Source organism: Phymastichus coffea, unplaced genomic scaffold, assembly GCF_024137745.1.
Source record: "Phymastichus coffea isolate CEN01 unplaced genomic scaffold, Cenicafe_Pcof_1.1 PCOF00152, whole genome shotgun sequence".
Classification (NCBI taxonomy): domain Eukaryota; kingdom Metazoa; phylum Arthropoda; class Insecta; order Hymenoptera; family Eulophidae; genus Phymastichus; species Phymastichus coffea.
This window is the reverse complement of record NW_026706963.1, coordinates 84,290-97,070: the sequence shown is the minus strand read 5'-3', so window position 1 is coordinate 97,070 and position 12,781 is coordinate 84,290. Positions and strand designations below refer to the sequence as shown.

The window sequence follows — 12,781 nt, the reverse complement described above, 5'->3', positions numbered from 1 at the left end:
TTTAAGTACGACGGACAGATAAACCTAGCCTTCCAGAAGTGGGGAATCCCGATGAGGTCTGCTAGGGTCCATAAGAATAACGAAGCCCGCGTTGTCTGCCAACAAAGCCATTGTTAAATAGGGAAACGAGCAGCTCCGCGCAAAACTGTGAAGTTCCGTTTGGTTTGCTTAGCGTCTCCGTCGCAGCTATAAGAATGCCGAGCTAATACCGCTTGTGCTCAACGTCGAGTGCCCTGTTTGCCGAGGAGCAAAACGAGGACCGGTGGCCATTAACGGGAACGGGCCTAAATTGTCTCTCGACAAGCGGATCAGTGGAAGTCCAATCGATCTTTATTGCGGCTGTTCCTGGGCTAAGCTTTGGCGTGACAACAGCATAACTAATTTGGACGCACGTGCTTTTAAGAACGCAGTACTAATTTACTCTAAACTCTCCCTCGTACAGATTCCACGATAGATAAATAATTTAAATCAATAACCTAATAACTAACAAATACATATTCACGATTTATATTCCTATATTATATGTATGTTATAAATTTTCGATTATGCGTAGAGAAAAAAGTTCAGGGTCGTAAGCAAAGGAAAACTACGGTAAACGATAAGTGGTTGAAAACTTCAGCGTTTTGAAGCATTCCGTGTGAACTAAACATTTACAATAAAACAAAGTGTTTAAATAGGGGGAATTTTTACAAATATCTTGCGGTAGACATGGGTGCTCGACTTAAATTGAAGCTTCCCGTAAATCACGTTATAATAAACACCAAATACGTTGTTTACGTAAAATTAAAACCGTGTGAATTTATGGGTTTAAAAGTTTATGTTTGTAGGTATACGATATGTAGTGCTTATTTGAATTCGGCCTGATTTGACGTTCGAAATGTGTAAATGGATACGAAATAGTTATGACAATATTAATCATCGAAATATCAGTTATCATTTTTTAATATACAATGACTATTCAAAACCGGTACGAAAATAACAGACATAAATTTCCATAGCAATATCAAACATTCATTTTATCGATTTTTTACTAGTGAATCAAGTTTACTATAATAACGTTTAACAAACTTTTAATCGTTTCCGAAAGAAAAACACAATAACTTTCTTTTCTCTTCGAAAGTAGCATTTTTCAACAATCCTTGCAGAAAGCAGGTACTTTTCGCACGCTCGGCCAAAAACGTGCGTTCAAAATAGTACATTCCACAAGGAGTGTTAAAATAGTACATTGCGATACATTTGCGGGAAAAAAAATTCTCGTCTCGTGTATCTATCCGCCCTCGCTTCGCTCGGAGGTAAATACCACACATGACGAAAATCTACTTTCCTGCACTTGTATCGTAATATACTATATTCACGCATTAGTTAGGCTATGTATTATTTTCAGAATGGTATAGAGCCTACCGTAACGGGCACAATGCTAATATATGGCATTGCAGCACCTGCACGGTAAAATCATGCTGATAATTATCAAAGTTTTTCTGATTCTCGCTTTTTCTGTTATAGCTCGCACTTTTGGCAATTGTCACCGGTGTTTCGCCAATCATCCGTTATCATGTGCAATAACATTTGGCAACTTTGCCTCTCCACCCTGTGATCATTATGTACTTAAAGGCGATCATAATGCTAAAGCTGAACGAGACAACCAGCTTGATACTTTTCGAAGCTCACGACTAAAGGCGCAAGAGAACAAGATTTTACCTTCATATCTATCAAGGCGACAAATTGTGTAAATACTGGAGAATCATTACGAGTAGTATTAGAAAAGTGCGGAAAGTCATCAAGCATTTATAATTTTCGGAAACATCTAGGGGCCCAAGGCCAAAAGGTAAGAGCAGCGTTTTAGTGAAGCGCATCGTAATCTTGAAATCTTCACTATTTTCAACATCTGTATTCTTTTCTTTCTAAGTCATTCCAACGGATAATAATTTTCGACAGATTTACAAAACTTGATAAGATTCTTAGATAACATACTTGACAATTTAGCAGCGAGGTTTTCTGGAATTTAATTTTTTTTCTGGAAAGTAACTCGTGTTTTGTGCCGTCTCGACTAGTATCGAGTTCAGAACATTAAGATTGGCGATTTTCAAGCTATTAAGCGAAACTGCCGTAAGATTGCATCGTCCCGCGTTGAATTTATGATAGGCAGTAGCCTTTCTTTCCGAGATGCGCCGGTGCATGATCTATGGTAGCCACCGTTTGACGTTTTCGTCATCTACAAGTGACAAGAATAAGTTTTATTGTCGCGGGAGTCGAACGGATCATAAATACGTAAATTATCGCACAAAAGCGGCGACAGACGCAATGGAGAATGATGTTACTGTATAGCTGCTGCAGGTTTCTGTATATATTTCATCAAATCAAGTATTCAGAGTAAAATAATTACGTATCACATGCTTCTATATCATTATATTTTACTGAAACGCATTAAAAATCATGAATGAAAATAAAAATGTTTAATTATTAAGTTAGTAGTAATAATTATTAGACGTATATTATGTCAAGCTACAAGTTCAACCTGTCAGAAATAGTAGCTAAAAATATGAAGCGTCATTGACTGATAAATTACCTTATTGTTTTTTTGAGCCAGACTTTGTAATGACTCGATCTATCTATTCTTAAAATCATAAATAATATTACGGAAAGGTAATATAATGAGAAGGAAACACACAAATATTGTAAAATATGTTTTTTAATAATTTTTTTGCATGTATAGTCGAAATAACAGATTTTGATATTTTCTTATGTTCAAAATATATTCTACAAGATGAGTAGTTAGCTGATTTTTATAAAAGTTATTTTCTCGTGATCGCATTTGTTGGCTTAATTTACAGTATTGACCCAATTTTCGTTTTCTCTCGAAATTCTATCTCTTTCAAAGTATTCAATTTCAATTACCAATGTTAATGGTAGTTTTACATCATGCAATCCTTTAATTTATCAATGTAAATTTCTATCAATCAATAAATAATTTATTAAAATTGATTTCTTTTCTTCTAAAACTTCACCGTTTATTTTAGGTTTTTAGGCAATGCCAACGATCATATATTTCAAGCTGATTCAACATTTTTACAAAAATTAAATGCTCAGATATCATCGGCATATTAATATAATTCCTTAAAAATGTAAAAACGTTATCTGGTTCATTTATCCAGTATTTAGACTTTTCAAATAATGAACAGTATAATAACATATCATCTCTAATCGTTTTGTATAAATCAACTGTGTTCAACTTCGACACATTAACATGATCAGGTAGCGAGGAACCTCCACCAAATACCACCATTTTTATACATTTCTTATTTATTTGGTCATTGCGATAATATGTCAGTCGTCTTTGGTCTATTCTACTCACAAAGCTTATTACGCCGAATGCCAAAGTTATAATTTTTCTTTCCAAAGTAAAAATTATATTTGAGTCAATCGTACATTCATTTCAGTCTTTACCACGACATTACTTCATGAAGGCAAACGTGAAAGTATCTTTTATCATGTACATATGAAAACGTTAACGTGAATATATTCATCTTATTTATAATAACAGAATTGCACTTGATTTTCTAAAACGCACAATACACATTCACGAGCATAAAGACACGCATATATATATATATACATACATACATACATACATATATATATATACATATACATACACACAACTATCATGTATTAAAACTATCTTATGAGGTAAACGTGGTTTGCCTTCAGCATCTATGGAACCTTGTTCATATTATTTAATGAACATATGAACTATACAATTAAAACATCATGTTGATTACGTTGATCAAAACGAAATGCCTATCAACAAATTCCACCAATTTTCAGAGATTCTTCAAATTCTCAACTTTCTCTAAATCACTGTAATATTAATTCAGTAATTATTAATACCATTTTACTGCCAAAGCATGTTCATATAAGAAATGCAGACGGAACGCGAGATACTAAATCTAGATTTTTAAAATATTTACTCTATAACAATAGTCTGTGGCCGTTGTGGCCTATTTCCGATCTTCTGTTTCCTGTGACAATTTGATTGTTTGTTATTAGTATTGTTTAATTCGCTGCACTCGGCTAATTTCCTTTTTTTTGATCGAGTTACAGGTCCCTGACTAGTAAAACTTTCATTACTATTGCTGTGAGTGACCTGAGTCTCCAAGTGTTTCTCTACGCGTTTGGAGTCAATTTTTTTTTTCTCAAAATCGCTCTGTAGACTGTCTAAAAATATATATTTAAATTAATATTACAAAATCTATATTAGACAGGCTATTCTTCTGGCGTGTTATTGATAGACTTACAACTCTGACTAGAAGAATCAAAGGATGCAGGCGGTTTTAGTTGAAGGCATGTATCGGATGTCGGAGCAACTAAAGTTGAAGAAGAAGAACTGGAGGAAGAATGTTTTGCCATTTTACGACGTTGTGCGAGCGTTGCCTCGTCAGCTTCTCTGATAGAGGAGCTGCATTTACGTTTTTGACTAAAATAAATAAAATGAATAATAAAAACTTTTGAAATGATGATTTCTTGAATTATCGTCTTAAGTACGCTTACCTTTGACCGCCAACCAATACAGTCTTGAGTTGGGGAACAGAGCTGTCGTCAGTGTTAAGCCACGGATGATTCACTAACGAAATGGCAGAAAGTCGATCTGTCGGTTCTAGAGTTAACAAGCCCTTGAGCACTTCCCTTCCTAAAGCTGAGATAGTATTTCGAACATATGGTTCGTTAAAACTAATATCACCAGATTTGATTTTGCATACAAGATCAGCACTACCATTCTGGTATGGTAGCCTACCCGCTATAAGCGTATGCATAATTGCGCCAAGACTCCACATGTCGCAACTTTGGCTATAGTGTTGCTTTGCAAGTACTTCGGGAGCTGCGTAAGGCAAAGTAAATCCTGGTACTTGAGATTGTCCCAGTGAGTGTTCCGTTCTAGCGAAGCCGAAATCTACGATTTTGATAGGTGCGTCACATCTCGAATTAAGAAACACGATATTTTCGGGTTTCAAATCACGGTGAACAATTCCATGCAGATGTATAAACTGTACGGCGGAAGCAAGTTGACGCATTATGCACTTTATCTGATATTCTGAGAAAGCTCTTGGTTTGATGCGGGCTGCAAGCTCTCCTCCTGTAAGTAGTTCCATAACTATGTAAGTATGTTTCCTATCTTCGAACACTTCGATCAATTTCACGATGTTGGGATGGCCTTGGCAATATCTAAGAAGTGCTATTTCGGACTTGCAATCAACTCGTCGTTTGACTATTTTAACAGCATACTCCTTACGCGTCGCACGATGATAGCAACGATGGCAAACCGAAAAGCTACCATCGCCGAGGAAGCTAGTTCTATGGTGGATGTCATACTGTTTGAAGAAAGGTGATTCATCTGTACTATCTGGATGAGCGGATGAATGTGCATCGTCACTTGGTAGCATCGACGGTGAAAAGTAAGAGTAGCCCTGAAAATTGAGAAATTCTGATAAGAATTCAATCCTAAGTACCAAACATTATATTTCGATCGATTTGTTTCTCAATGTACCGGAAATAACTTTTCGCAATTTGGTGGCGCCATAGTTGGGACATCTGTGGGTAGCTGTTTGGTAAACTCATCTGCAAAGTTACTTGTATCTAATTCGTGGGCAATTCGGGGCTTCAATGGAGGTGGTATCTCGCGTTTTGCTAGAGCCTCCCATGAAAAAGGGGGTGGTGCTTTAGTAAAAAATGAATGATTTTTCAGTTCAGCAGCATCTTCAGGACCACCACCCAGGCGTTCACGTGGATTTTTAACCAATAAACGACAGATAAAATCTGTTCCTTCAGGGGTTAGATTTTTAGGCTCTGGTGGATCTTTGGTAAGGATTCTACGCGAAATATCCTGTTGAGAGTTTTTTTCACCATCCACGGTAAAAGGTGAAGCACCGGTTAAAAGTTCATATGACATTACGCCTAAACTCCACCAATCAGCTGCCTAAAAATGGAAAATAGTAGGTTATAAATTTAGTCCTCTTCTTCTTTAAATAAAATGGTTTCAAACATTTATCTCTAAAAATTTCAATTTTTATTTTTGCCAACTTCAAATAGGATAAGTTTCGACATATTTTTTCTGAATTTTTTTTTGCGCATGTTAGCGCATGTCCCTGGGATGGTACACGCGATTTGAACTCGGAGTGGACTCATTTAAAAGCTTGTTTCTAGAATGATCTTCATTCATTATTGATGTTATTGACGTGTAGCTTTGTAAACAATTGTAAAATATTTTGAAGTTGGCTTTCTTTGAAGCAATTAATCTCAAGTAATCTTGTAAACTTACTAGACCATGGCCATCAGCGTTATTACTAATTATCTCTGGTGCCATATATTCGATTGTTCCACAAAAAGAGTAAGCTCTTGGCCTAACATTTTTTTCATCTGGTTTTAATGATTTGCTCAGACCAAAGTCTGTTAAAACTATGTGACCCTCGTGATCAAGTAGAATATTTTCAAGTTTGATGTCTCTATAAACTACATGCAACTAAAAACAAATATAATAACAGATGTAAATTGGATGATCAAATTCTGTTAGCTTAGATTTGTGAGTTTGATTGAATTGCGTATGCTTACAGAATGAAGTTTCTCAAGTGCCAAGATAACTTCACCGATATAGATTCGACCTTCTGTCTCCGAGAAATGGTCCCGTTGGTAAACATGCGTAAATAATTCGCCCCCGCTAACGTAATCTATGAGTGAAAGTATGAAAATGTCATTGTTTTAATCATATTTTAACCGAAATCGTTCAAGCTCAATAGTAACTTTATGCGGATTAAACTTTTCAATCATTTTCAATTTTCGCAAATGTAATTTACCTAAAATAAGATGAAGTTTACTCTCGGTCTGAAAAGCGTAGTGAAGAGACACTAGGTAAGGGCTGCCTCGAATTGCTTCCAAAACCTCCCTTTCCGTCTTCGTGTGCTCGGCCATCTTTCTCTTTTGCAATAGTAATGATTTTCTTAGCAGTTTTAGTGCGTAAAGACGACCGACATCTATACCCGTTTTTTTTCGTACAAGGAACACTTTTCCATAAGCTGCAAGATTTATAATGAATTATGAATAAATTTTATGTACCGTGTTGACAAACATTTCGTCATTTCGATATTTTTCTTACAGTACATTATCAACATTTAAAATAGACGAATGTAGCTAAAAATAATTTTAGATATCACGATTTTTCAGGTAATCAAAAGATAATAAATTATAGAGTTCATGTCAAACAATTTCAAATAATTCCCGCGATTATTACTTAGATTCCATTTGGAATACCTAACTGCGCGCGCATTTTGAATAATGCCAAAAAGCTTCTTTACTTGTAGGAGGCTATCGTCGTACTCTATTGTATTTAAATGATGTTACTATCTTAAACTCTTTACAGATTATACAATTCAGACGCAGACAGACATTTAAACCAAGTCTTACCTCCAGTTCCCAAAACTTTCAGCAAATTAAAATCTGACAAATCCACTTGACGACGTATTCTGTTATTAATGATATCTGAATTAACTGAAATAAATATATATTATTGTGACTTATTTCAACATTAAATTAATATTGTTCAATAAAGGATGCTTAGCAAGAATAAAGAACAAAGTTACTGGAAAATGTCTTTGATCCCTCATAGATGATATTATAGCTTCTAATTTTATTTCATATTGATCTTGAAGTTTTCTCGAAAAATATTTTAATGTCATTTACAAATAACTATATAAACGAAACCGGCAAGATAAATAATCATTTGATTAATTTCAAATTATCGTTATTAATATTTTTATTTTAGAGTCGTTTGTAGAGTTCGAAATCTTTATTAAACCGTGACGATAAGATTAATTTATTTATTTCACGGATTAACAAAAATAAAAATAACACATTTTTCTGACTAGTACTACGCGTGTGCTTTACCATATTCATTCGTATTCGAAAAAAGGTTAGCAATACAGCGTGATCTCGGGCTAAGTATCATGAAGACCATCCTGTAGCAACTCATTTGAAAGCTGATTTCATAAGCTTTCAAACAATCCATCACACTTTAAAAGCACACATACGTAACCACAGGCAGACGTCATAAAAATAGCCTTATCGTCTGCTCGTGATTTCTAATGAGAAAAGTATATAAAGAAAAACTTTTTCTCGGTAATATGCAAAAGGCTCAGATTTTGTAAGAAATCCAAAATTGAAACGTAGTGACGAAAACAAAGCAACTGTAGCGACAAATGAAAAATTTACAATCAAAGCAAAAACAAAGCATCGTTTTCAAGGAAGCAAGAGTCCGTTGGTTATTATGGGATTTGTTAAATTTGTCGGAGGTAATATATTACCGCCTTAAATCTGCCTCGGATGAGCAACTGCAAATTCGACTGAACCCATCAAAACAGGTAGCTAAGGGATGAAAATAAAGTATGCTCGCGGTGCCCGAAAAATTTCACCACGCCGCAGGGGATCGCCGGCTATTATCCGTTCCTACTTTTATATTCTTCCATAGTTATTTTGAGTAATATTAGTGTTGATTCTTATGGAGATAAGTTCATGGGATTGAACGGAAAATGAATTTTGAAAATAAATAAGTACTTTTTAGGATAAATAATATAATCAACGTTAATAACTTTTTGAACATTATTGAATAGTTATTTTTGCAACAATATTTTTATGAGTATTACGACAAGCTAATGTCAATTTCATTAAAATTTATTTTATTTTATTTTCATTAAACATTTTTAATTGCGGTCACTTTTAACCTGCTCATTATAATGACCTAAAATATATACTAACATTTCATCACCATACGAACGATATTTTTATTTACACGGAGTTTCCGGAAAATCGGTCACCTACACTGGTAGAGCTGATCGTAATGGCCTGGAACGGGCCTAACAACTAACACGATGGTTTGCGTGGCTACTGATGCTTTCGTATAAAATGTCTACGCAATGTTTATTAACAAGATGGCATAAACTGTTATGTTCGTGCTATCCGTCGCGTACGCGAGAATAAAAGTAGGTCACCTGCACATGCTCTTGCTTTACCTTGACACAGATCCAGCCAGCGCAGACGACTGACTGTCAGGGCCGGGAGTGCGCATGTTATTGATTATGTTTTAATGTTTCTTATGATAACAATTTTTCTTTCTTTCGATTAAATTTACCTATTGTCTACTACTAAATCGAATCTCCCGAAAATTCTTTGGCTATTCTTCGCCTTTTGTTCGAGAAATATTTATTTTTGAATCAAAAGGTGGAAAAACTATTGTCTACAAAGTACCGTTCTTTGTTTCGCTAAAACACTTCAAGTCTTTTTCACCTAACATTTCCATTTTATTCAAAAAACAATTAATAGTATTGAAGTATTTGGTCGGATACAAAACTCAGCCAAGGTTTGGTAAGTTTTATGCTTAATTTTGTTGAACAGGATAGTACCTCGATTAATGTAATTTAATTTTTCACGGTTGTACACTCTTGCCAAGGAAATTTCTTTTCTAATCCAATAACATAAATCTGAAAATGGAAAACCATTCGAAAAAATTTTACCATCTAAAACAATGAGGTAATTAAAGAAATCCCAATATGACATAGAAAACTGAATATTATACTTATGAAATGTTTTAAGAATCATTTGAAATGCCTTTATCTAAAAAGATGAAAAATGATGTAAGATTACTACTTAATGGTTAGAATTTATAACCAGATTCTAATGAAGTAATGAATAATTATAAAAATTGCTTGAAACAAAATGTTGAAATATTCTGTCAGTAGCGGGAAATGTAAGATTTATACGTAATTTCAAAATGTTACATGTGGTATTATGCTGACTATTTGCTCACTCAAAATAACCTACATATCCCAATCTGGATAAAAAAAAATATCGCTATTAAAAAAGAGTAAAATAATTTGAATTGCATCTTTATCCACCGTACCTCGCGGAAGTTCCGTTTTTGTCTGACCTACATAATCGGCATTCACTCGCTATTTCGTAACGGGATCAACTTTCTTTCTCACCATGCGCGCGACAGCTTCAGCGCAACAGTAGCTTATTATTTACAGTAGTCGCGAATATTACATCGGCAGATCAAAGTCAAGCGCGTTTTTTCATGAATGATCAATGAATCTACTTTTCTTATTAATAGTTTGCAATTCCATCTAAGAAAAAAGTTCTTTACGATAAAACAAAGTTTCGTCAGAAAAACTGCCGTAGTTTGTTTGTTTTCGTAACTGTTTCGTATGATTTCGTTGCATTTTTATCTTGACCAATTAATGTTGGGCTGTTATTGTTACAATAGCTAATCAATATTAGAACAGAAATTTCGAAAACGATGCAACTTTGTTGCAACGATATACACGGGTTTTACAATTGACAGCGAATTGTCATAGCTAAGTTTTTGCAAGTTTCGTAACTGTATGTAAGAAATTAAATGTATTATTTTCACTTTCTAGACTCATATAACCTTCGTACCTTATTATTCATGAAATAATCAATATTTACAAAGTAGTTTGGTCATTTTTAGTTATCTGTTGTATAGCTAAATTTTATATAAAAATGATGCTTTTACATTACATTATTGAATGCTTGACTGTAGCTACTGGTTTTGTGACTTGAAAGCAAATACTTCAGGTAGAGATATTTTTAATTTTATAAATACATTATCAATGGAAAATTAAAAATTCCAACTTATACGAGAAAATTTAATAAAATTCTGATTTTATATTTATTTTAGGTAAGTTTTCTACACTTAGTCTATATACTTTCACTATTAGAAAGTTGTTAGTAAAAGTGGAATGCGTCAACATTTTAGTAATCTTTAACTATTTTATCAGCAAAATTGGATTATTTTACATCGTTCTTTTTTACAAAGATATATTTAGAAAAACTTCATTACTATGTCAGTCAAATGTTTAAATATTTAATACTCGATTGGTGCGCGTTTCAAAACGTGGAGTGACAAAAGTATTATTTAAAAATTGAAAAGAGATATAAAAGTTTTAGTTTCAGGTGGCAAAAACAACATATTTCAACTATTAAATACTAAAATTGTTGTTGCAATTTTATAGCTTTATAATTTATCGAAACTTTCTAGAATTCAAATAATAAATTAACAGTATAAACGTAAAGCGTAGAAAACATAACCTGGAATTCCACGGAATGCTTACGTTATGTTTTTTCAATATGAAAAAGAGCTTATTCATTCATAGAGCTAATTAAAATCTAACACAAAAGGAAACTTATAAACGAATGAAACTTCTAGTTATTTCATTGTCAATGCGATATATTTCATTTAATGTTAAAACATCGATTATTGAACAATGTTCCGTTTCGTATTGTGACACACATTAGTAGATAAATAAATTTGAATATTTTTTAAATATTTGCCTTTGATATATGATAAAAATCTTAAGTAACCATATGGATTGGCAAATTATTTAATGATTGATAAATATAGATCTAGGATAAATTACTGTTTCTAAAATTTGAACATAAACATGATATTTAATAAAAACAACTTACCTTTTTGGAGTACAGGTTCATCAGTATTGTCTACCTGTTCTGCGTCAGGTGACATAGGGGAATCCCTAACCTCAAGTTCATTAATGGCCTTGACTAAGCCAAGTTTCGATGAAGACGACCTAGATACAAATCCTTCGCTAGAGGTGTTAGATGGTTTGGAAGTATCTCTTGTGCGCCTTAAACTGTCCAGACTGTCACCTTCACAATATCCGCTTTCGATAGTCACGCAGTTCTGTACCCGTACCCTGGTGTTTATATTTGTATTGTTCATTGTGTCGTTATTTGATTGCACCAAAGTCATGATTTTAAAAGTTTCTTCGCTCCCTTATCTCATTACGTAAGAGGAGAGTTTCTTTTCAATTTGGAAAGTTAACGTGAAGTATCGACTGTAGACATCAAGCCATGTCATAATTTGCGATGTATTGTTTTTCGATCATCATTCATATCGAATCAAGCAGCTGTCGTGAGTTCATGATGAGGAGAACTGAAGTGATTTCATGGCGCTGCTCTAGTATGTTTCGAAAGTTATGACAAAAATACGATGATTCTTGAAGTACGTACATACACTCGACATTGCACTCGTGGCGTACTTGTATCCTCGAAAGTACGATAATGATGTTATCCACAAGTATTTTTCATAGCATGACACGAACTTGATCGAAATCCAGTCGCAAAACTTGTTTGACGTTGAAAAGCGTTGTTTTTACATTGAAATAACGCAGCAATTAATAGCGAAAGAAAAACGTTAGGCTATTTTACCAAGGCCATATGCTTCGTGAACGACACAGGCAAGCAGACACAAGCTCGAACAAACACGAGTAGCACTACCGAGCAGCACTATCCTACTGACACATTTGTTGTGCACGCGCGCCGTTTTTCGTTTTCCCCACTCCCCCGAAGAATTACGGCGGCAGAAACGACGGCGCTCGTAAGTAGTGGGGCTGCCGAGGCTGGAGTGGGGGAAGCGCTGAGTATAGTACGTCAGAAGTTAGAGCGACACAGAATGAGAGAATGAAAGAGAAAGAGATGTATACTATAGAGAGTGCCTGTTGCTCAGTCCAGGCCTGGCTCAGTCCCGACCTTCGAACATTCGTTCAAGTAGTGTATAGTCAATGCTATACGTAATTTTGTAAAAAATACGACAAATTCGAGATTATTTTTAAGGACATTTTTTTGTATTCACTCGTCGAGCGAAAAGAGAAGTCATTTCTGCAAACAATCAGTTTGTAGGAGGATATTAAGTAAAGCCGATAAA

At 34.4% G+C, this 12,781-nt stretch overlaps 1 protein-coding gene across 1 annotated transcript; it reads right to left on the bottom strand.

Annotated features, from left to right (window-relative positions):
- Positions 1-2,683: 2,683 nt before the first annotated feature.
- Positions 2,684-12,356, bottom strand: LOC131672501 (ribosomal protein S6 kinase alpha-5-like). Its single transcript, XM_058949762.1, has 10 exons — positions 11,527-12,356; positions 7,453-7,536; positions 6,846-7,064; positions 6,604-6,719; positions 6,314-6,514; positions 5,543-5,971; positions 4,549-5,462; positions 4,296-4,474; positions 3,969-4,215; positions 2,684-3,858 (listed from the first exon to the last, which is right to left on the bottom strand). Exons 1-10 carry the CDS (start codon positions 11,825-11,827, stop codon positions 3,822-3,824), a joined length of 2,727 nt encoding a protein of 908 aa, XP_058805745.1. The 5' UTR covers positions 11,828-12,356; the 3' UTR covers positions 2,684-3,821.
- Between the last annotated feature and the right edge of the window lie 425 nt (positions 12,357-12,781).